At 47.9% G+C, this 25,160-nt stretch overlaps 1 protein-coding gene across 1 annotated transcript; it reads right to left on the reverse strand.

The window, feature by feature from the left end:
• Positions 1 to 16,232: 16,232 nt before the first annotated feature.
• Positions 16,233 to 19,072, reverse strand: LOC109785005 (uncharacterized). Its single transcript, XM_020343618.4, has 3 exons — positions 17,706 to 19,072; positions 17,455 to 17,601; positions 16,233 to 16,798 (listed from the first exon to the last, which is right to left on the reverse strand). The coding sequence occupies exons 1-3, from the start codon at positions 18,612 to 18,614 to the stop codon at positions 16,466 to 16,468; spliced, it is 1,389 nt and encodes a 462-aa protein (XP_020199207.1). The 5' UTR covers positions 18,615 to 19,072; the 3' UTR covers positions 16,233 to 16,465.
• Positions 19,073 to 25,160: the final 6,088 nt, after the last annotated feature.

The raw sequence follows: 25,160 nt of genomic DNA on the forward strand, positions 1-25,160 counted from the left end.
TCGATAGGGAAGACGCTGAGGCCCGCACTTTAGAAATCAGGAGATCAAGAGCATCCCGGCCCTCCGTCTTAGTCAATGATCTCCACTGCTGCAAGAACACATAGGATTTTAATAAGCAGTCAGCAGGCTTAGTAAGGAAAACATGTTCGATGCTAAACTTGTTCCTAGTCGTCCACAGGGACCAACAGATCGCTCCAAGTCCTACTCAAAAGACCCTTTTTGTAACGCATGTCAAAGAATTAGCAAGGGCTCGGAGCTCAGAGAAGGACGAGGGGTCCCAGGATACCTGGAGCCACGATCTAACACAACTCCAGACTAGCTTGGCCAAAACACAATGAAAAAATATATGATTCGTGTCCTCCAAGGCACCACAAAGGTCGTAGAACTACGATCCCAGGTCATTCCTCTTACGGATTTGGTCCGCCGAGGGCAGACACCCTCTAAAAGCTTGCCAAAGAAAGATCTTAACTGTCGGGGGAATACAGGCCCACCAAACCTGAGTAAATCTGTTGGTGGGAGATTCACCAATAAGCTTAGAGTATAAAGACTTAACCAAAAATCGACCAGAAGAAGTATGAGGCCAAACCACCGAGCCCACGTTCTCCGAGAGTGTAAGGAAGAGAGCAGTAAGCCATTGCTATTCTTCAAACACTACAGAAGAAAGGGATTGCCGGAAGGCCAAGTCCTAGTTATTAGCCAAAAGCTCAGCGATTGAGATGTTCGGATTAGGACAGTAGGAAAAGAGTGTAGGAAAACTCACATAGAGAGGTGAGTCTCCACACCACCAATCAAGCCAAAAACGAACAGAGGACCCATCCCCGACAACAAACATAACATTAGCCAGAAAAAAAAGGTCTAACTTTAACCAAATCCTTCCAAAATTGTGAGCCTCCGCACGTAGAAGCAAACATTGGGCTAGAAAGAGGGAAATACTTAGCTTTAAGGATGGAAAACCATTAGGATCCAACTCCTGTTGTCATAATTTTCCACCACCATTCATGATGGCAGTCTTAATAATGCCCAACCCCCAAGGTTTTTGGTCTGCACATAAGTTTCCACCTGACAAATCAGTATTTGCGCCTATTGTCTTCCGCATTCCAGTAAAAAGCACCTCTATGCTTATCGAAGCCTGCGTGTGTGCCAGCCCAGAGTAAATAGAAGCCCATGAGGAACATTGGTAAGGACGATAAGCAAGCGTCGATCAGTGCCACTTTCCCAGCACTAGTATTGTATCTACCTCGCCAAGGGAGTACCCTATTGCCAACTTTAGCCACAGCAGGAGTGAACTCTTTCGCATAGAGCACATCCGAGGAAATTCGGAGACCCAGATATTTGAAAGGGAGTGATCCCAGCTTACAATTGAGGAGATGGGCCACCCTTAAGGCCTCGGTATCATCCACACCAGTAACTATGACCTCACTTATAGAAAAGTTAATTTTGAGTCCCGACAAGGCTTCGAAACAAAGAAGAATGAACTTGAGGTGGGCAATGCAAGAGTCATTTAGATCTACCATAATGATAGTGTCATCTTCATATTGAAGGTGACTAACCCCTTACGGAACGAGGTGTGAGATGATAGGAGATATATGACCATGCAAAGAAGTTCTAGAAAGAATACGAGATAGGGCATCCGCGAGGAAGTTGAGCAAGATAGGAGAGGCAGGATCACCTTGCCATTGGCAAAGTAATTACTGATCTGGCCATTAACAGAAACCGCAGTGTGGCTGAGGGAGTCCTGGATTAGGGGGTCCTCGGACTGCCGGACTGTTGGACTATGAAGATGCAAGATTGAAGACTTCGTCCTGTGTCCGGATGGGACTCTCCTTTGCGTGGAAGGCAAGCTTGGCAATTCGGATATGTAGATCTCCTCCCTTGTAACCGACTCTGTGTAACCCTAGCTAGCCCCCTCCGGTGTCTATATAAACCGGAGGGTTCAGTCCGTAGGACAACAACAATCAGAATCATAGGCTAGCTTCTAGGGTTTAGCCTCTACGATCTCGTGGTAGATCAACTCTTGTAATACTCATAGCATCAAGATCAATCATGCAGGAAGTAGGGTATTACCTCCATCGAGAGGGCACGAACCTGGGTAAACATTGTGTCCACCGCCTCCTGTTACCATCCGCCTTAGACGCACAGTTCGGGACCCCCTACCCGAGATCCGCCGGTTTTGACACCGACATTGGTGCTTTCATTGAGAGTTCCACTGTGCCATCACGATAGAGGCTTGATGGCTCCTTCGATCATCGGTAACAATGCGATCTAGGGTGAGGTTTTTCTCCCCGGACAGATCTTCATATTCGGCGGCTACGTACTGCGGGCCAACTCGCTTGGCCATCTGGAGCAGATCGAAAGCTACGCCCCTAGCCGTCAGGTCAGGTTTGGAAGCTTAAACTATACTGCCGACATCCGCGGAGACTTGATCTTCGACGGATTCGAGCCCATGGCAGGTGCGCCGCACAGTCATGATGAGCATGACTTAGCTCTATCGTCGGACGGTGTTCGAGAGATCACACCTGTAGCTACTCTGGCCCCCAAGCTGGAGCAGATCGCGCCGTCCGAGGACGGGTGGATGGACCCCGCCACGGAGGCCGCACACTCAGCGGCGATAGGGCCGAATACTGACTTCGCGTCCTATGAAACCTGTGTTTCCGGACACTTGGATTCGTCCCCGACCACGGGCTCCGAACCGCCTGCGTCCGTGCCTATTGAATCTGATTGGGCACCGATCATGGAGTTTACCTCCGCGGATATTTTCCAGCACTCGCCCTTAGGTGACGTGCTAGATTCATTAAGGTCTCTCTCCTTGTCAGGAGACCCTCGACCGAACTATGTTCGGCTCGAGTGGGAAGCGGACGACGAAGAAATTCGTTCCCCACCCACAACCCGCTTAATAGCCACTGTCGGGGATTTAACCGACATACTTGATTTCGACTCCGAAGACATTGACGGTATGGACGACGATGCAGGAGAGGAACAGGAACCACCGCCCACAGGGCGCTGGACTGCCACCTCATCATACGATATATACATTGTGGACACCCCTAAAGAAATCAATGACGAGGAACGGCAAGAAGCAGCGAAGGATAGTTCCCTCGAGAAGCAACCAAAGCGACGACGTAGGCGCCGCTCAAAATCCCGCCTCGACAAAAACAGCGATAACAGCGCAAGAAAGAATAATACCCCGGTCGACTCCAAAGGAAACTACGACCACATGGACCCAGCGACAGAGCAGGATGAGCCAGCGGACGGTGAACATAGTAGGAGCCGCTGTCCGATCATGGCGACGCCGAGGATAAAGCTCATCAACCTGTCTCCGAAGAGGAGAACAGTCCGGGCGACGATGCACACATCATCCCGGAAAAACACTTGGAGCAAGAGAACCTCCATAGAAGGCTTATTGCCACCGCGAGGAGTCTGAAGAAGCAGAAGCAAAGGCTTAAAGCCGCGCAAAATACACTCAACAGTAGATGGAACAAAGTGCAAGACACTGAAGAAAAGTACGGTGGCAGTCGCCACACAAAGAGCTACCCAAAGCGCAAGCTGCTGCCTGAATTCGATGACGAGGCTTTAGAGCCCATACAGCCGGATCGACCACCCCGTGGCCGCGACAGGGCGGCTAACGATGTCGCACATAAGTCAGCACACGATTTACAAGAGGACTTGCACCAGAAAGCCGGTATAACCAGGTCCATCTACGGATCTAGGAAGCGTGCTCCGGCACGGAATCAAAACCGAACACTACAACCGTCAGAACACCATGACACATCCAAATACAGGGGTGCCGCTCACCCCCTATGCTTCACCGATGAAGTGCTGGATCACGAATTTCCAGAGGGATTCAAACCCGTGAACATAGAGGCATATGACGGAACGACAGACCCTGGGGTCTGGATTGAGGACTTTCTCCTTCATATCCACATGGCTCGCGGAGATGATCTCCACGCCATCAAATACTTGCCCCTCAAGCTGAAAGGACCAGCTCGGCAATGGCTGAAGAGCCTCCCCGAAAACTCAATTGGAAGTTGGGAAGAGCTTGAGGATGCTTTTAGGGCTAATTTCCAAGGGACCTATGTCCGACCTACGGATGCAGACGATTTAAGTCATATAATTCAACAGCCCGGAGAGTCAGCCCGCAAGCTTTGGAACAGATTCCTCACTAAGAAGAATCAAATTGTCGACTGCCCGGACGCCGAAGCCTTAGCGGCTTTGAAACATAGTGTCCGGGATGAATGGCTCGCCAGACACCTCGGCCAGGAAAAACCGAGGACAATGGCAGCCCTAACAAACCTTATGACCCGCTTCTGCGCGGGCGAAGATAGTTGGCTGGCCCGTAGCGGCACCAGCGACTCAGGCACATCAGAAGTTAGGGATGGTAATGGGACACCGCGACGCAATAAAAGCAAGCGTCAAAGCAATGAAGACAACCCAGACAACACGGCGGTAAATGCCGGATTCAGGGGCTCTCAACCCGGTCAACAGAAAAGGCCATTTAAAGGCAGCAGAGATGGACCGTCCAGCCTAAATAAGATTCTAGACAGATTATGTCAGATTCATGGCACCTCCGACAAACCTGCAAATCACACCAACAGAGAATGCTGGGTCTTCAAGCAGGTCGGCAAGCTAAACGCCGAACACAAGGGGAGGGAGACACCAAGTGAAGACGAGGATGAGCCTCGCTAGCAAAACACTAGGGGACAAAAAAATCCCACCAGAGGTCAAAACAGTTAACATGATTCACGTAATGAAGAGGAGGAGCGCACTCCGAGACGTATGCACCGTAGAGCCCGTCACCCCCAAGTTCAACCCTTGGTCGGCCTGCCCGATCACTTTTGAACGCAGGGATCACCCGACTAGTATCCGGCACGGAGGATTGGCTGCCTCGGTGCTAGACCCAATAATTGACGGATACCATCTCACCCGAGTCCTTATGGATGGCGGCAGTAGTCTTAATCTGATATATCGGGACACCGCCCGCAAAATGGGGATAGACCCGACAAGAATCAGCCAAAACAATACTACCTTTAAAGGAGTAATACCAGGCTTAGAGGCCCACTGCGCGGGCTCCCTAGTACTTGAGGTTGTATTCGGTTCTCCCGACAACTTCCGAAGCGAAAAGTTAACCTTCGACATCGCTCCACCATTCCGAAGCGGCTATCACGCACTACTCGGAAGAATGGCCTTCGCTCATTTTAATGCAGTACCGCATTACGCCTATCTTAAGCTAAAGATGCCCAGTCCACATGGCATCATCACAGTTAGCGGAAACACAGAGCGTTCCTTATGTGCGGAAGAATGTGTGGCGGCTCTAGCAGCCGAAGACTGAACGGCCTCTCCAACCAGAATAATTGATCGGTCGTCAAGACCGTGGACACGGCTAGACGAGTCCGGCACACCACTAGCTGTAACAGCTCAGATAAACCTGAGATTGGGTCGATGGATATACCCCAATAGGTGGTGCTAGGGGCTTCCCGCATGTAAAAAGGACTACAGTTCGGCTTGACCTTATTTAGATTGAATTTTAATGGTTCATTACGAATAATCAATTTTTCGCACGAAAACTTTCACCTGGTTTTTTTCTTTTACAGATGATCATCGTGCTACACCCTTCCAGGATACGGCACAACGGAGACACAGGCGCAGAGTGCAGCAGGGCCCCGCTCAAAGGTTTCTTTTTAGATTAAGATCTTGTGTAAACCTTTCTTACTATCTCTTGTTGCTGTACACCCTCCGGATACTCAACACAACCGAGAGGGATGCTGGCGTTATTGGCATTTCGCCACGTCAGACTAATGCACGTACCTGGAAATTCAGTGTTCATTATCAAGGGTGTTACTCGGCCTGGTATATGTTGTAAAGTCCGAATACCTTAGGGAGTGTTCGGCGTCGCGAGTTTGGCCTTATATGCATCAGCTCCGAATCATGTCTTTGGTCAATAGTTGGGTTTGCCTGCCTCCCGTGTTTTGCTACCTTACATTCCGCTCTATCGGCTAAGGTGGCACCAGGAGAACTACTGCGATTGTGCCCTGGTTCATCTGGATGAGCACCTCAGTAGAGAAATCCGAAAACTGACTGTCATGATAAAGCGCGAGACTGGTCAACCACTCGATGACCGAGTGGAATCTTCGCGATTCCTCCGCATTAACGAAGGGCCGGTTTCCCGGTCATGTATGTACGCGCCCCGTATTCGGATGAGCGCGGAAGTACCAGGGGATATATAGTAGCCCCACCGTCAAACTCCTATGGCTAAGTGAAAGTGTTAAAGCTATATAGTCCTATTGCCTTGTTCGCCGCGCTATCACCTCCTTAAGGGACCAAGACGTTGGATCAAGTGTGAATACGCGCTTTTTCGAACACCCCCGCATTATATGCGTGGGGGCTAAAGCCGACGACTGCCAACTTTCAGGTTATATACATACATAAACGGCCGCACAGGAGGCATCATAATACTTTCAGGCAAAAGTATAAACACAGCCTTTATAATCCAAATAGCATTGTTTTTACAATTGGGATACATGTCACTCGAACATGATACTCTTCGAGCACTGGGCCTCTATTAAACGAGCACCTTCTAGGACCTCTTCAAAACAGTGCTCGGCCGAGACCTGGCCTACGGCCGGATACTGGGTTGCAATAGCGGTGGCCTTCATCTCCGCCCAGTATGTCTTAACACGGGCAAGAGCCATCCGCGCACCCTCTATGCACGCCGACCTCTTTACAGCGTCGATATGCGGCACAGCACTAAGGAATCGTTGAACTAAACCAAAATAACTATTCGGCCTCGGTCCCTCCAGCCAAAGATGATCCACGACAGACCTCGTGGCAAGTCCGGAGCTCAGCCCACTCGGCCATTTGTTCATTTAACAGCAGCGGACGCGTGGGAGCACTGAACTGCGACCAGAACAATCTTTCCACTTCATGATCTTTCTGATCTTTGAAAAACTCAGTCGCATCAGCAGCACTCGTTGCCAAGTCCAAGTACGCGTCTGCAGCACTCCATAATTGATCCAGAGGGGCATACTTCGGATCTCTGAACTTCGTCCACCACAAAAAGGGCTTCCCAGCCGTGATATCTCCAGCTTGACGAAGCTCCTCCTTCGCCGCTCTGATTTTAGAGCGGGTTTCCTTGGCTGATACCATGGCTTTCTTCAAGTCTGCCGCTTCGCTTGGCTTTCCTTTTCAAGAAGCTCATACCGGTCGGCGGCATCCTTCAGCTCAATAGCCATCTGGGCTATTTTATCTTCGCTCTGGCGATGAGCAGCCTGTTCGGCTCTTAACTCTTCGGCCGCCTTTAGGGCGGCCGCATCACTTCTCCTGGCTTGTTCCTTGGCTCGGGCAAGCTCCGCCCGAAGGGTCTCCACGGCAGCAGCTCCATCTGCAGTCACAGCATATTATAGATACTAGCATCATGCTCCTCTTAATATCTGTTGACCACCGAAAAATACATATCCTATGCCTCGTCAAGCCGCTTGTTTACAAGCACGATGTCGGCATCTGCCGCGTCAAGCTGTCGCCTCAGTTCTGCAAACTCACCAGTCCGGCCAGCCACCAGACACTCAGCCGCCTGCACATGAAAGCAGCATGATCATTGCCTGGGACTATGATCCTCTGTTTGCCGCCTCTAGACAACAACCAGAGTTTCAGGGGCTACTATCTGTATAGGGCACACCTAGCGTGCGCGGTACCGTCAAAAAAAAATATATTACTTTGCGTACCTCAAAGCCTCTTAGAAGGCTCATAAAATCTTCATGCAACCCACTTTTGGCGGATGAAATCCTCTCAACCACCGTACCCATTAAAGTACGATGCGCCTCTAAGATAGTCGCTTGCTCCAGAAGACCCATTAGTGCGTCCGGTCACACACCAGTCAGTCCTGGATTCTTTCTGTCGCTCTCCTTAGGAGCCGAATACTCCGGACTTCGGGTGGCCGAAGGGTTACCTTCTGGCCTTGGCGGATCAGGAGAAATCCTCCATGACGACACCTCAGGGTCGCCCGCCTCATGAGGCGGGGAAACAAGGGGAGGCGTTTCGCTCTCCATCATCTCCGGAAGAAGATCCCCCGAAGACGAACTCTGTCGAGAAGGGGTACGAGCCAGACTGCAAGATATATGTCTCAGTTATTGTCCTCAGAGATAAAGCAGGATATATTTACCAAAGTACTCTTGTTCACTTACAGCTCGGTGGAGGGATGGCCCCCTTGCGGGCACGGTGCGGTAAGGATGCCCCCCGGGGCAGGGCCCCTGGCGAAGGTTTCGTCCCTCGTTTGGAAACCCTCGTTTCCAAGTCTTCAGAGGCAGTCCTTTTCCTTCCTTGGGGAGAGGGAATTCTAGATTCTTCTCCCCGATTATCCTCCTTTGTGTAGACACTAATTCCCCCGGTTTGGATGAGTAATGCGTGAGGCCCGCTCTCGGCTTCTTTATTCCTCCCTTTATCTTCCCGTGATGGCACCTGATAAGGTGCGTGCTCAAGCATCCTGGCTAGTACGGGATCCGGAGAGCCTTCGGGAAGGGGGGCCGAACACCTGATCATCTCGCCCTTTTATCCAGTCCTGGTCAAAGAGCGATTTTTTTAGAATGATGTTGTGACAAATAAAAAGACAGCATGTTCGGCCACAGAATTACTTACGTGGGTATCTGGACGATTGGAGTTCAGACCCGCATCCTCGGAGGTGTCCGGACACCTTATTCGTGATCCGAAGAACAATCCATACATCCCTTGGAGCATCACGCCGAAGAATTGCTGAATAGTCTGCGGTCCTTCCGGGTTGAACTCCCACATGCGAAGAGGTCGACGTTGGCATGGCAGGACCCGACGAACTAGCATGACTTGCATTACCTTGACAAGGCTGAGATCTCTCTCGAGGAGATCTCGGATGCGACCCTGCAATGTCGGCACGTCATTAACTGGCCCCCAGTCCAGCCCCTTGTTGACCCATGACGCTAGTTGTGGGGGGGGGGGGGCGAACGGAAGGCGGGGGAGCTACCCACTTAGTACTTCGGGGAGCTGTGATGTAAAACCACTCCCGCTGCCATAAGTTGGACATCTCCCGAAAGGAACCCTTTGGCCATGGGGCATCGGCGCCTTTGCTTATTACGACACCTCTGCACTCTGCGTGTCGCCCATCGATTATCTTCGGCTTCACATTGAAGGTCTTGAGCCATAAGCCGAAGTGGGGGGTGATGCGGAGGAAGGCCTCACACACGACGATAAACGACGACATGTGAAGGATGGAATCTGGAGCTAGATCATGGAAATCGAGCCCGTAATAGAACATAAGCCATCTAACAAAGGGATCAAGACTAAAGCCTAGCCCTCGGAGGAAGTGGGAAACAAATACGACACTCTCGTTGGGTTCGCGAGTGGGGATGACCTGCCCTTGAGCAGGCAGCCTGTGCGAGATTTCGGCGGTCAGATACCTGGCTTCTCTTAGCTTCTTGATGTCCTCCTCTGTGACAGAGGAGGCTATCCACCGGCCTTGAAGATTGGATCCGGACATGATTGAAGGTCCGAAGCGCTTAGCCGGAGCCTCGGGTGTTGGAATTCGAGGTGGGGGAAGGGAATGATCGAGCGCGAGAAGAAAAGGACAGGTCTTGGCCCCTTTATAAAGAGGGTGAATATCAAGCGTCCTCCGCGTGACCGTTTGGAACTTGCCTAAAACCGAGGAGTCATATCAGCAGGCGCGATTGGGTTACCCACACCCGTATTGATGAGAATCCCGTGATAAGGGGACACGATCTCTGCTTCGACAAGACGTGCCAAGAAAACCGCCTCGCAACACGTGGAGTGGCAGGCTGGGAAAAACGGTTCGTAATGACCGGGCTGCGGCAGGATGTCACGTTGTGAGAAATTGTCAGCAGATTAGATTTGTGGAATATTATACTCTCTACGGTGGTATGTGGAATTTGTTTTGCAGAGCCGGACACGATCCTTGTGTTCAAAATCTTCTATGGAGTATTCGGAGGAGGAACCCGCCTTGCAATGCCGAAGACAATCTGCGCGCCGGACTCATCGTCATTGAAGCCTGGTTCAGGGGCTACTGAGGGAGTCCTGGATTAGGGGGTCCTCGGACTGCCGGACTATATACTTTGGCCGGACTGTTGGACTATGAAGATGCAAGATTGAAGACTTCGTCCCGTGTCCGAATGGGACTCTCCTTTGCGTGGAAGGCAAGCTTGGCAATTCGGATATGTAGATCTCCTCCCTTGTAACCGACTCTGTGTAACCCTAGCCCCCTCCGATGTCTATATAAACCGGAGGGTTTAGTCAGTAGGACAACAACAATCAGAATCATAGGCTAGCTTCTAGGGTTTAGCCTGTACGATCTCGTGGTAGATCAACTCTTGTAATACTCATATCATCAAGATCAATCAAGCAGGAAGTAGGGTATTACCTCCATCGAGAGGGCCCGAACCTGGGTAAACATTGTGTCCCTCGCCTCCTGTTACCATCCGCCTTAGATGCACAGTTCGGGACCCCCTACCCGAGATCCGCCGGTTTTGACACCGACAGTGGCCCCCCAAGACCAATTGTATGATGCTATGAACATAGGCCCCATCGAAGCCTTTGGCCAGGAGCACCTTTCTCAAGAAAGGCCAACTGACCGAGTCGTAAGCTTTCTCAAAATCCAACTTAAGAATCACTGCTTTAGATTTATGAATCCTGAAATCATGCATGATCTCATGAAGGCAGAGCATCTCATCGAGGATAAAATGACCTTTGATGAAGGCGGTCTGGAAAAGGGCTAATAGTTCTGTGGGCTATAGGAGTGAGACGAGTGGCAAAACCCTTTGCAGGAAATTTAGCAAAATTGTTAATAAGGGCAATAGGTCTAAACTGGGAGATTAGCTCGGCTCCTTTCACTTTAGGGATAAGAGTAATGACAGCATACTTAAGGCGGGAGATGTCCACTATCCCCAGACAGAAACCTTGAATGATTTGACAGACCACCCGGGGCAGCTGAGGCCAGAACTTCTTAAAGAAGGGAATAGAATACACATTAGGGCCAGAGGCTGCATTCGGGTTGGCAGAGTTAATGACCTCCCAGATCTCATCATCAGACAAAGGGACCATTAAGGCTTCATTCTCAACGTTCGAAATCATGTTAAAGTTGTCCCATAAGGAGGGGGAAATAGAGAGACCACTGTCCTGCTTAGCCCCAAAAAGAGAAGAAAAGGAATCCACAACGTGGGCAATGATGAGGGATTGATCCGAGGTCCTAACACCATTAATGATGAGGCTATCAATAAAGCATCTTCTTCTACCATTGGCAATGGCAAAGAAGTAGGCCGTTGGAGAATCACCTTTAAGGGTCCAGTTAAGGGTACCACGCTGGCGCCAATAAATCTTTGCCTGCTGATGCAACTGCATCAGAGCAGCTTCTAGGTTGTATCGGACAGACCAGTCTTGATCCAAGAGGCCAATTGTATCTGCAGTGAGGTCCAGGCCTGTGATTTGGGTCTCTAAAGAGTTTTTCTCCCTACGGATCTCCGCAGCTCTACGAGACCAACCCCTAAGAAACTTACGAAGCTCATAAGAACACTTGTGCCAGTCGTCCATGGGGCCAAAGGAGCGAGGGGAAGGGGGGAGAAGGTGTGAAATCTTGGTAGCAAGCATGTTTTTGAATCCCTCCACTAGAAGCCATGAGGCATCGAAATGGAAGCGCGAAGAGATCACAGGTTGGTTGAGGCCAGCATCCAAGATGAGGGGAGCATGATCCGAGCCCACCGCAGGTTTAGCTTTCAGAGTGGCACGAGGAAATAAGGAATCTTAGCTAGAACAGATAAAGGCCCGATCCAGCACCGACCGGACCGGATCAATTTGATGGTTAGACCAGGTGAAACGAGCCCCCACCCGAGGAAGCTCGAGGATGGCACAAGCACTAATGAAATCATTAAACGCATTAGCAAGAGGTCAGGAGAAATTGTGATTATTTTTATCAGAAGGGGTACGCAAGAGGTTAGAATCTCCTCCTATCACAATAGGTATCGTCCAAGACTCAATTTTAGTAGATAGTTCATCAAGGAAAATAGATGTAAGAGAGTGATCTGTTGGGCCATAGACAACCATAAATTCCCACAGGGTGTTGAGTCACCGATGGTGCACCACAATGCTTGCCCAAAAAAAGCCATGATCAAAAGTACAAAATCAAACATATCCCGTTTGGAGCCAATAAGAATGCCCCCAGAATGACCAGAAGATGAAAGAAAATGCCAGTCAAATTTGTCCATGCCTGCAATCGCAAAAAGTTCATTAGGAGAAAAGGATTCTTTGAATGCTTCAACCAGCTCTAAGATGTCAATGCTTTCGCCTCCAACAACATCCCGAATTTGGTCTCGGCGCCCCCTAGCGCCAAAAATTCTAATATTCCAGAAGAGGGTTTTCATTTGAAAGAAAGATTCTTGATACGGAGGCTAGACCTGCACAGGGCAACGCAGGATTTTGATCGCTTAGACGAACCCCTTTTGGCTGGGAGGGGATGTGACTGGCCACAACCATCGTCCACACCCCCATCCCTTGCCTGCCAAGGAACGGCCCCAATAGCCGCAGACGCCGCGACCTCTTTGGCCTTGGCAATGGCCGCTTGGGCCACCTCATTGTCCCTGATAGTGGAAAGAATAAGTGAGGGAGACCCACAACCAGGCTCGAGAGAAACAACCACATCCCATAAAATATGCAGAAGATGATCATCCGAAAGAGAAGGCAAAACAAGTCGAATCGGGGAGGAGGGAGGTGTTGGGCCTCCAAGCACAGAGTTTTGTAGAACAATAGCAAATTTCCCTCAAGCAAATCCCAGGGCGTGCCGGGTGCCGCGTGCCGGGCCCAGCCCATTTAGCCCATGTCGTGCCTGGCCCATGGCGGGCCGTGCCGGGCGTGCTCGCGGGCCTGCCTGGTTGGCCCGGCCCATTTGGCCAGCTATAATACAAAGCCAGGGAAAAAAAACTCTCCGCATTTAACGGGTTTTTAAGAGATCTCCGGCCGTACTCCTTGCAACATGGCCGCTGAAGCAGGTACGCAACTAGGATGAAGAGGTAGGGTGAGAAGGGTCGTCCCGATGGACTCCACATCTTGAATGGAATTGCTCTCCCAACTCCCTAATCATTGACGGTCGCAAGAGCATGTCTATTCATGGTATCCACTTATGATCAAAACCTGGAGCAGCCAGAATGCTGAATAGGCCATCCGAACTTACTGTGTCAAAAGCTTTACGACAATCCAGCTTTAGCACCATCATTGGCAATTTCTCTTTTTTGAATACCGAACTAACTCCGATGCCAGGGCAAAATTTTCAACAATGGACTGTCCTTTGAGGAAGCCAGATTGCAGCGGATGTACAAAGACAGGCTTAAATGCTTTATTGAGAAATGATGCTAGTGATATTAAGGCCATAGCGACCAATATATCTCCAAATGGCAGAATGATGTGCTCAACTGTTTCCACGGCAGGCATCCATCAATCACAGCCAGCATGACTAACAACGGAATTCCAGTTATCCCTTGTATTAAGCCGACCTCTAAAAGCCAGACATAGAAAGATCCGGTGCTTGTATTATCCCTTGCATTGCTTACACTGTCAAAAAGCTTTACGAAAATCCAGCTTTAGCACCGTCATCGGCAATTTCCTCTTTTTTGCACACTGAAATACTCCCTCCATTCCGAATTACTCGTCGCAAAAATGGATGTATCTAGATGTATTTTAGTTCTAGATACATCCATTTCTGCGACGAGAAATTTGGAACGAGGGAGTAACTCCGATACCAGGGCAAAATTTCCAACGATGGACCATCCTTTGAGGAAGCCAGATTGCAGCGCATGTACAAGACTAGGATTTTCTCTGTAGCCGAACCGACATCTTAGTAGCCAGCTTAGGAACACTATGCAACAAAGAGATAGGCCTGAAATCCTTGATTTCAAAAGACACTTCTTTCTTGGGCAGGAGCGTGGCGATGAAGCCTGTATTAATGGCGATCAGATCAATTGTATTATTGAAGAATTCTTGGGATAAACAGAGCAGATCATTTGCGTAGCCATCTGCTCCTGGGCTCCTATTATTTGGAGATGAATCGATGGCAGCCCAGGTGAAAGGTTCAGATAAACTGCTAAGATGAGTCATATCATAAGCCCCCTGAAGTTGCAGGACAGACATATAGCAATTTGTAGCTTCTCTTTGATGTTGTAATGTCCCACACCATCACTGATCCGAACCCGGATCGTGTTCCTCCTTGCCTGAAAAATTGGGAATTTCCATCACCTAAGTTACACCAATCTATCTTTGCCCGCTGCCTCCACGTCATGGTTTTCCAGCTTACAAGTTGCTGGGCTTTTTCTGTGGCGAACCTCCTGAGAGTGATTTCCAAGAAGAGGGAGCCCTCGTCCTCCTTGTTTCATAACTGAGCAAATATGCAGGAGAGAAGAAGGCCCCAGTACCTCTCAGCCAACCATCAGCAACTCTTTTCTTAACCTCATCCATCTCCAGCCAGTGATTATTAAACCTCAATAATTTGATCCATGGTCCTCAGCCCTCTGCTGATTATTGCAAGGTCCATAAACAGTTCAGATTTTCTGTGGCAGACTGCAGTTGAACTGAAACATAGAAGGAATGAATCCTCTTTTCAGTGCAAAGCAGAAAGCACCCTGGATCATCCGACGCAATGGTAATTCCCCCTGAGAAACCTTTGGTCGGCATTACCGTGTATGAATATGAAAGCAGGTTATTTGGTAAGAACTGGGATGCCTTGAAAACTGAAATTGTGTCCAATTTGGATTCATGTAGCCAGGCAGACCACCTTAGGGTTGCTGGCCTTAATAGTGTCTCGGACAAGTATGTATTTGTTAGGGTCCCCTAGTCTGCACACACTCCGGTTAAGGATCCGCATGAGTGTTAGGCCGGCCTCTTGGAAAAGAAACAAACAAGAACAAGGAAAGAAGCAGATGAAGATGCAGATGCCCATGAGTGTAAATGCAAACTGGAGCTTGTTGTTAGGACAAGGTAAATTGCAGCGACTTACAAAAGAGATAGCATAGAAGCGACAAAGGACATCTAAAGCAGGACGAACCCACTATCTTCAATACTATGCTTGAACCAAATTTTTATGTTGGGGAATACTTTCCATCGGGTCAATGGTTCAGTTAGTTCACTGTTTTTGGAGATTAAACAATTGGAACTTTATTCTGCTAGGCTGTATCTTCAGCCTAAACGATATCCCCTCTCTTAAATAAATAACATCTACTGTACTAGATTTTACCAGGTTCACGACACTGGTATTGATCTATATGGTCCTGGGTAGGGGTTAACCACTTGCACACGAGTTCACATTTTCAAGCCAAAAGAGGGACTCCAAGGCAAAATACAATTTGAGGAACATCCTATTGTCTCTGTTTATAATTGGAAATAATTTGCAGAAAATAATACAATAGCTGTCACTGTTGTAGCTAGAAGAGTCATGTCCAGTCTTTCTATCCGTTGTTTATAATTGCTGCAAAAAAATTCTTGCATCCGCTGAAACTTATCATATAATATGTGATGTACATAAGTAAATTATTATATAATATGTGACGAATTTGTTCTTTTTGAAGAGTTTTCCATGTTGGCAACATCTCAAGTATTTGTCCATTGCTTTTCTTTACTATAAGTTAAAAGAAGTTTCTTTCATACATTTATTTTAAATGATTCATCGTATTGACATGTGTATCTATACCTTTGTTCAGGTTCAGTTCTATCTTCACATGCTGAACAAGTGCAGCTTGGGGGGTGCAGGAGTATAATTAATTGGCAAAATTATGAACTTGTCTTGTATTGGTTTGTGGTATGTTCTGTTGTGCTTGAGAGTATTGTTGCTCTCTGAATTGTTGTTTTCATGGAATTCAAGTTAGAATTGAAATAACTTTGCATTATTGTTCTCGTATCTGCCCTGTGCTGGTCTTACTGCTTATGTACTTGCCAACTTCTTGTGCGTGAATAATTTGTGGTGATTGGCACAAAATCGTGATCCATGCAGCTAAAATCTGATAGGGTTTACCAATGCAAATACAGATGGTACACACAGTTTAACCAAATAGGAGATGTTAGCAGGAGTGGCAGGGATTCAACCCCCCCCCCCCCCCCCCCCCCACACACACACACACAGGGGTCGGGTGGTCAAGCAGGGATCACCCACTAGTGGAACTAATCCCCTGCAATCGAACATAGCCTAAAGCAGGACGAACCCTAATGTATAGAACAGAACACACAGAACATACTGTAGTACTATGCACTTGTAATTGAGCTCCAGAACTAAGCTTTCTTACCTTGACACACTTCTCGGGCAAGGTTCCGAACTAAGCTGGCTAAGTGCATGACACACTGCAAAGTCCACACCATTCAAGTATTCTCAGGCTATCAGTACCTAGAAATTAAATTACTACTGCTGACCGTGCCACATACAGCAGCTGCAAGCATGATGAGACATAGCATTCCTTGATCATATCCGTCAGCGCATTATTCTCTCCACGGATGAGGATGATCCATTTGTGAGTAGCTCCTTGATCCGATGCCTGCGAGTTTCATCCACCTGGGATGTCCTCGGATCAATGGCATCACATTTCTTGCATCCTTCACCACGCAACTCGATTCTCTTCAACCCAACAGCTCGCTCCATGACTAGCCTTATGTAGTTCGTCACCTTGTCCTCCTCCTCGAACCCGTCTATCGTCAGTGACTTCAAGTTCATGTGCTTGAAATCCTTTGATGGCTCCCACACCACGTTGGTCTTCTCGGCATTGTCCTCGAACGCTATGTCACATGCATGACGAGTTCGAGATAACTTCATCAAGGGCATACAAGACAAATAACACAAGTTAATAATTTAACTTGACATCAACCCATGCAAAACAATGTAATAACGGTTGAATCTAAATATATCTGCCATTGAAAAATTTGCAACACGCTCACTACTAGTATCTAATCTAAGTTTAGGCCCATTTAGAGTTTAGACGACCTTGCAAGAACTAATCATAGGGAAAGTAAGATATGCGAATATGCTTCAGGTAACTCTTAACACGAGGTACGATCCAACACGAATTTTTACATATTGCATGGACATTATTTCTCTGCAAAATTCAAATGGAACGTCAGAACTTCCGTTTACATTGCATTATCATTCAAGATATCTTCCGATATTCCGATAAATCAGCCGATTTATCGCTTACCGGTGCCTGACCGATAAGATAAATCGGCTGATAAATCAGTCGATATGGTGATATCGACCGATATGCCGATAAACTGGCCGATTTACCCCTTATCATTGGTCGACTGATAAGTTCCCGATAAGCAATATCCCCAACATTATTCATATACAATACAATCCATGTGTTCCATATCCGTTAATGCTAAATATCGGGAAACCCTTCATACTAGACCGAGTCATATCCAGGCTAAGATGTGGATTAAATTAAAAAGAAGGTAGAGTAAAAGGCTTACTGTAAACTTCTGCAAGGCAGGTGCAGCTTCAAGGATAAATAGGGTCCAGCTCAAATCGCACTCAGGGAAGATTTCAGAAAGGGACAAATCGGAGAGATTTCTGAATATAGCAGTGAGCTGCTTCGGATGTTCCGGCTGAATCCATATCTGCACCAAGAAGAGGAACACAAATAAACAGCTGTTATTAGTAAAGAAGAACATATGTTATATGTGCAGAAGAACATTATATGGTCCACAGAAATTAGCTTTACCATTTGGTGGCGAAAATTGAGATGCAGTTTTGACAAGTTCATTGCACTCCTTGACAAGCACTCACTCAGCAGGAATGGCACCTGCCACGCCATGGCACCGGTACTGAGGCTCACATCGCGAAGCTCTGGAACATAAACAAAGCGCACAGGAGGGTTCGCCAAGCGCCAAGATGTGCACTGCACTTTACTGAGCTTGGGTACAGAGATGAGCTCGATCTGCGTGCACCCAAATTGGATGAATTCGAGATCCTTGATCCCAGAAGACGGTGTGTCGATCTTGAGCGGTGTGTGCTCATCAACCAGTTGGCAAAAACTCAGAGTGAGGTGCGTGAGCTTGTCGCAGGCACTAATGAGGTCGGTGACGTCGGAGTGCCCAAACGCAAGGTTCTTGAGTGTAAGCCTGGTGAGCCACCGGAAAGCGAGTGGGTAGTCGCGGGAGAAGGACATGAACTGCTGCCCAAACTCGGCGAGCTGCAGGGCAGTGTTTCTCTTGTATGGCGAGCATGTGCCAAAATGAAGGCGTTTGGTCTCGCCGCGGCTGACGACGTGCTCAACGGCGCGGCCGATGGAGCTCAGGTGAGGGGCCGACAGGAAGAAGCGGAGGCTGATGGACTTGATAGCATGACTGCCGTTGCAGTGGCAGTCGCGGTCGGTCAGCAAACTCCGTGCTGCGCCTGTGAAGGCGTCCATGTACTCGAGCAGCGTGGTGCAGCGGAAATGGCGACCGTTGAGGTGCAGGCGCGAGAGCCGGTGGGGCAGGTGCCGCCACCGCGTCGAGACTGCGCCGGCGCGGACCGCCTCGCGCAGTTCAAGGCGCTCGAGGATTCCGAGGAGGAGGTCGTCGGGGAGCGCGCTGATCCTGTCGTCATCTCGGCCGACGTTGCGCTTATGCGGCGGCGGCGACTCCATGGCCGGCCGGGATTCGAAGGCCGATTTGGATTTGCTGGTCGAAACCCTAGCTAGAACTGACCGGTGAGATGGGCCCCTGGCGGCGACGACCTGCTACGAGGACGCGGCTCCCCATCCTCCCTCCGGCGCTCCGCCACACACAAACCCCGCGTGCGGCCGTCGATCCGGTGAGATCGGATCCGCCGCGCGGGCAGCTGGATGGGTCCGGCGGCTCTTGGCTCCTCCTCGTCCTCGATCCCCTCCGGCTAGTGCCTGAGATGCATGGTTAGCTTCGATTTGGTGGATGCACTGGATGGTGGATTCGATTGGAGTGGATTTGGAGTGGATTCGTGAGTGGATTGGAGCTCTCGACGGTGGGAATTGGATGATACGCGAGCACGGGAGGAAGGAGACGGCGGTGCTGTCTTGTGTGCTGTGCTAGAGAAGGATTAAACTAGCCGGACTTTGTGTAAATTTCACTTCGAGTCGTAATGCCAGTGTGCCAGTGTTGCCTAATAAGGCTAAACTAGCCTAAAAAACATCTTATATTTTACATATTATAAGGCTGAACTAGCCTAAAAACCATCTTATATTTTTTTCTAGAAAATTTCCAATCTATCATCTTCAATCATGGCAGTACAACGAATATCAGAAATAACATAAATTCCATCCAGATCCGTAGACCATCTAGCGACGACTACAAGCACTGAAGCGAGCCAAAGGCGCGCTGCCGTCATCACCCCTCCATCGCCGGAGTCGGGCACAACTTGTTATAGTAGACAGTCGAAAAGTCGTCGTGCTAAGGCCTCTTAGGACCAGCGCACCAAAACAGCAACCGTCGCCGATGGAGAATAACGTAGGTCAGAAGGATCCGAGCAAATGGTGGTCTATTTTTCCGGCCATAGGTTTCACTAGTGGCTTCTCTCGAGAAAAATAGCAAACGGTGGGTAAACAAATTACTGTTGGGCAATTGATAGAATTTCAAATAATCATGACGATATCCAGGCAATGATCATTATATAGGCATCACGTCCAAGATTAGTAGACCGACTCCTGCCTGCATCTACTACTATTACTCCACACATCGACCGCTATCTAGCATGCATCTAGTCTATTAAGTTCATGGAAAAACGGAGTAATGCAATAAGAACGATGACATGATGTAGACAAGATCTATCACTAGTAGAAAACATGGCTTTGGTTCGGGCCTGGCCAGCCCATTAGTCCCGGTTCAGTCACGTACCGGGGCCCATGGGGGGCATACGTCCCGGTTCGTGCGCCCAGGGGGCCGGCCGGGCCTCGTGGGGCATTAGTCCCGGTTTGTCTGGACCCATTTGTCCCGGTTCCGGGCACGAACCGGGACCAATGGTCCTCGCTCCTGGCCCGCAGCCATTGGTCCCGGTTCGTGGCTAGAACCGGGACAGAAGGGGGGCCTTTAGTCCCGGTTCCAGCCACGAACCGGGACCAATGAGGTGGCTATATATACCCCATCGCCGGCGGGCAGAGCACTCCACACTGCTCTGTTTTTCTGGCCGGCAAGGGGAGAGCTTTGTGGTGCTCTACCTCACCTCCTATGCACATGAGGTGTTTGATGAAATGCCAGAATCACACTAGTTAAGCTTTCTCCTCTCGAAGCTCGACCTCCAAGCTCCATTTTCCTCGAGATTTGTCTAAATTTAGCGGTCCGTCAAGTCCCGTCCCCGTCTTCACCAACGTCGATCGCCCGCGCCGATCTTGTCGCCGGCACCACCGTGGTGAGCCTCTTGTTCTTATCTTCTTTCTAAAAGAAAAAAAATTCTTACTTGTATGATTAGATAGATACTTGTCTAATTTTCTTACTTTTATTATTGCTTGTTATTATATAGTGCGATGGTTTTGGTATCCGCCCCCGTCGGCCCTCGTCCTGTCTATGATTCGGATGTGGTATATATTATCTTTTATAACTATTTGGTTCATTTATTGTTTATGACAATTATGTCGACCAATGTGACATGGATTTTATTTATCTAGGAGGCATGTGAATCGGAAATTCCAACCGACCCTATTGTCAAGCGGTTAAATTTAGTTGAAGAAGAAAACAATTACTTGAAGGAAAAAATAAAAAAATTGAGGAGGAGAAGATGATATTGGAGTTGCATGTTGCGGATGTCGTCGATGATCACAAGATCAAGATGGATGCAATGCGCTTGAAGATTAGAAAGATTAGAAAATATGCCATTCATACCGAGGCTTGGTATCATTATGCCGTTGGATCAATTGTTACATTGGTTGTGATTATGATCGCATTTGTTGTTGCATTGAAATGTTTTACATAGTTTCAATGTATGTTTTAATTAGATGATCTGGAGAGCTATATGTTGTTCAATGAGAACTATGTATGTACTTTGGTTTTAATGTGATGATGAACTTTTATTAATTTGGTCACTTATCTATCCATGATGTTCTGTAATGGTTTTTGACACACTTAATTATCTACAATACACGCAGATGAACCGGCAATGGATGTACGGTGACAGACACACCTCCGAGTACATTAAGGGCGTGCATAATTTTCTTGAAGTGGCTGAGGCAAACAAGCAGAATGGTTTTATGTGCTATCCATGCCCTATATGTGGGAATACGAAGTCTTACTCTGACCGGAAAATCCTTCACACCCACTTGCTTTATAAAGGTTTCATGCCACATTATAATGTTTGTACCAAGCACGGAGAAATAGGAGTTATGATGGAAGACAGCGAAGAAGAAGAGGACGATGACAACTATGTGCCCCCTGAATGCGGTGATGCTGCAACGGGGGAAGCTGCTGAAGATCAAGAGGAACCAGACGATGTGCGCGATGATGATCTCCGCCGGGTCATTGTTGATGCAAGGAGAGAGTGCGAAAGTCAAAAGGAGAAGTTGAAGTTCGATCGCATGTTAGAGGATCACAAAAAAGGGTTGTACCCCAATTGCGAAGATGGCAACACAAAGCTCGGTACCGTACTGGAATTGCTGCAGTGGAAGGCAGAGAATGCTGTGCCTGACAAAGGATTTGAGAAGCTACTGAAAATATTGAAGAAGAAGCTTCCAAAGGATAACAAATTGGTCGACAGTACATACGCAGCAAAGAAGGTCGTATGCCCTCTAGGATTGAAGGTGCAGAAGATACATGCATGCCCTAATGACTGCATCCTCTACCGCGGTGCGTACGAGGATTTGAAAGCATGCCCAGTATGCGGTGCATTGCGGTATAAGATCAGACGAGATGACCCTGGTGATGTTGACGGCGAGCCCCCCAGGAAGAGGGTTCCTGCGAAGGTGATGTGGTATGCTCCTATAATACCACGGTTGAAACGTCTATTCAGAAACGAAGAGCATGCCAAGTTGATGCGATGGCACAGAGACGACCGTAATAAAGACGGGAAGTTGAGAGCACCCGCTGACGGGTCACAGTGGAGAAAAATCGAGAGAAAGTACCGGGCTGAGTTTGCAGGTGACCCAAGAAAAGTATGGTTTGGTTTAAGTGCGGATGGCATTAATCCTTTCGGGGAGCAGAGCAGCAATCACAGCACCTGGCCCGTGACTCTATGTATGTATACCTTCCTCCTTGGATGTGCATGAAGCGGAAGTTCATTATGATGCCAGTTCTCATCCAAGGCCCTAAGCAACCAGGCAACGACATTGATGTGTACCTAAGGCCATTACTTGAAGAACTTTTACAGCTGTGGAATGGAAACGGTGTACGTGTGTGGGATGAGCACAAACAGGAGGAATTTAACCTGCATGCGTTGCTGTTTGTAACCATCAATGATTGGCCCGCTCTTAGTAACCTTTCAGGACAAACAAACAAACAAGGGATACCACGCATGCACGCACTGTTTAGCTAACACCAGAAGTATATACCTGGACAAATGCAGGAAGAATGTGTACCTGGGCCATCGTCGATTTCTTCCGACCAACCATCAATGTCGAAAGAAAGACAAGCATTTCAAAGGCAAGGCAGATCACCGGAAGAAAGCCCGCCATGCGTACCAGTGATCACATACTTGCTATGGTCAATGATTTACACGTAATCTTTGGAAAGGATCCCGCAGACTATCTGTTCCGAATGACGCTGATGGACGCGCACCCATGTGGAAGAAGAAATCTATATTTTGGGACCTACCCTACTGGAAAGACCTAGAGGTCCGCTCTTCAATCAACGTGATGCACGTGACAAAGAACCTTTGTGTGAACCTGATAGTCTTCTTGGGCGTGTATGGGAAGACAAAAGATACACCGGAGGCACGGGAGGACCTGCAACGTTTGCACGAAAAAGACAGCATGCCTCCAAAGCAGTATGAAGGTCCTGCCAGCTATGCTCTTACCAAAGAAGAGAAGGAAATCTTGTTTGAATGCCTGCTCAGTATGAAGGCCCCGTCTGGCTTCTTGTCGAATATAAAGGGAATAATAAATATGCCAGAGAAAAAGTTCCAGAACCTAAAGTCTCATGACTGCCATGTGATTATGACGCAACTACGTCCGGTTGCATTGAGGGGGCTTCTACCGAAAAACGTCTGATTGGCCATTGTGAAGCTATGTGCATTCCTCAATGCAATCTCTCAGAAGGTGATCGATCCAGAAATCATACCAAGGCTAAGGAGTGATGTGGTGCAATGTCTTGTCAGTTTCGAGCTGGTGTTCCCACCATCCTTCTTCAATATCATGACGCACGTCCTAGTTCATCTAGTCAACGGGAGTGTCATTCTGGGCCCCGTATTTCTACACAATATATTCCCCTTTGAGAGGTTCATGGGAGTCCTAAAGAAATATGTCTGTAACCGCGCTAGGCCAGAAGGAAGCATCTCCATGGGCCATCAAACAGAGGATGTCATTGGGTTTTGTGTTGACTTCATTCCTGGCCTTAAGAAGATTGGTCTCCCTAAATCGCGGTATGAGGGGAAACTGACTGGAAAAGGCACGCTAGGAGGGGACTCCATAATATGCAGGTAAGGGCATTCTTGGTCTCAAGCACACTACACAGTTCTACAGAACTCTACCTTGGTGACCCTGTATGTCGATGAACACAAGAACAGTCTGCGCTCCAAACACCCGGAGCAGTCTGACGACTGGATTACATGTGAACACATCAGGACTTTTGGCAGTTGGTTGGAAACACGTCTCAGAGGTGACAACACTGTTTGTGATGAGCTGTACTCGTTGTCCAGGGGACCATCTTCGACTGTATTGACTTACAAAGGATACAAGATAAATGGGAATACATTTTACACGATCGCCCAAGATCAAAAGAGCACCAACCAAAACAGCGGTGTCCGCTTTGATGCAGCAACCAAGAGGGGAAAGGATACATATTATGGTTACATAGTGGACATATGTGAACTTGATTACGGACATGATTTTAAGGTCCCTTTGTTTAAGTGCAAATGGGTCAATATGTCAGGAGGCGGGGTACAAGTAGACCCACAGTACGGAATGACAACAGTGGATCTGAACAATCTTGGGTACACAGACGAACCATTCGTCCTAGCCAATGATGTGGCGCAGGTTTTCTATGTGAAGGACATGTCTACCAAATCAAGAAAAAGAAAAGATAAGAAAGCGAACACATCATACGATGAGCCAAAGCGCCACATAGTTCTTTCAGGAAAAAGAGACATCATGGGACTGGAGGGCAAGACAGACATGTCCGAAGATTATGAAAAGTTTCATGAAATTCCTTCCTTCAAAGTCAAGGCTGACCCAAGCACCCTGTTAAACGATGAAGATTATCCATGGTTACGACGCAATAAGCAAAGGACACAAGCAAAGAAAAAGTGAAGACTTTCTCTCCACAACTATTATGATGATGCCTTTGATCTAGAATATCACTGCAGTTACATGTGAAGAAATGAAATGCCTTTTGTAACAAACGAGTTTCCGTATGAAACCCTGATACTTCGGAAGAGATTGTCCGTTTTGTACACGAAGTGCATCCAGTTTTTGCTGTAACCCTCTCAACTTTTTAGCACATGCTATGTGGGTGAAATGATGATACCATGCCAACTTTCAACCTTTTCAGAGTTCATTTGTAGTGATTTTCATTTTCAGGGTCATATAGCTCAAAAAATCAGTAAATGCATGAAAAATAACAAATGAAGTCAGAAAGGGTTGAAAATTGATGATGTGGCTTTGAATGGTGCATTTTGAACACACAAAAAGTCTGGAGTTCAAATAAGTTCAAAAAAACGAAATCCCTTTGTAACAAATGAGTTTCCGTTTGAAACCCTGATACTTCGAAACAGATTGTCCATTTTGTACACAAAGTGCATCCAGTTTTTGCCGTAACCCTCTCAACCTTTTAGCACATGCTATGTGGGTGAAATGATGATACCATGCCAACTTTCAACCTTTTCAGAGTTCATTTGTAGTGATTTTCATTTTCAGGGTCATATAGCTCAAAAAATCAGTAAATGCATGAAAAAATAACAAATGAAGTCAGAAAGGGTTGAAAGTTGATGATGTGGATTTGAATGGTGCATTTTGAACAGAAAAAAGTCTGGAGTTCAAATAAGTTCAAAAAAATGTAATCCCTTTGTAACAGATGAGTTT

The sequence above is a fragment of the Aegilops tauschii genome, chromosome 5 (genome assembly GCF_002575655.3).
Source record: "Aegilops tauschii subsp. strangulata cultivar AL8/78 chromosome 5, Aet v6.0, whole genome shotgun sequence".
In the NCBI taxonomy this organism is placed as follows: domain Eukaryota; kingdom Viridiplantae; phylum Streptophyta; class Magnoliopsida; order Poales; family Poaceae; genus Aegilops; species Aegilops tauschii.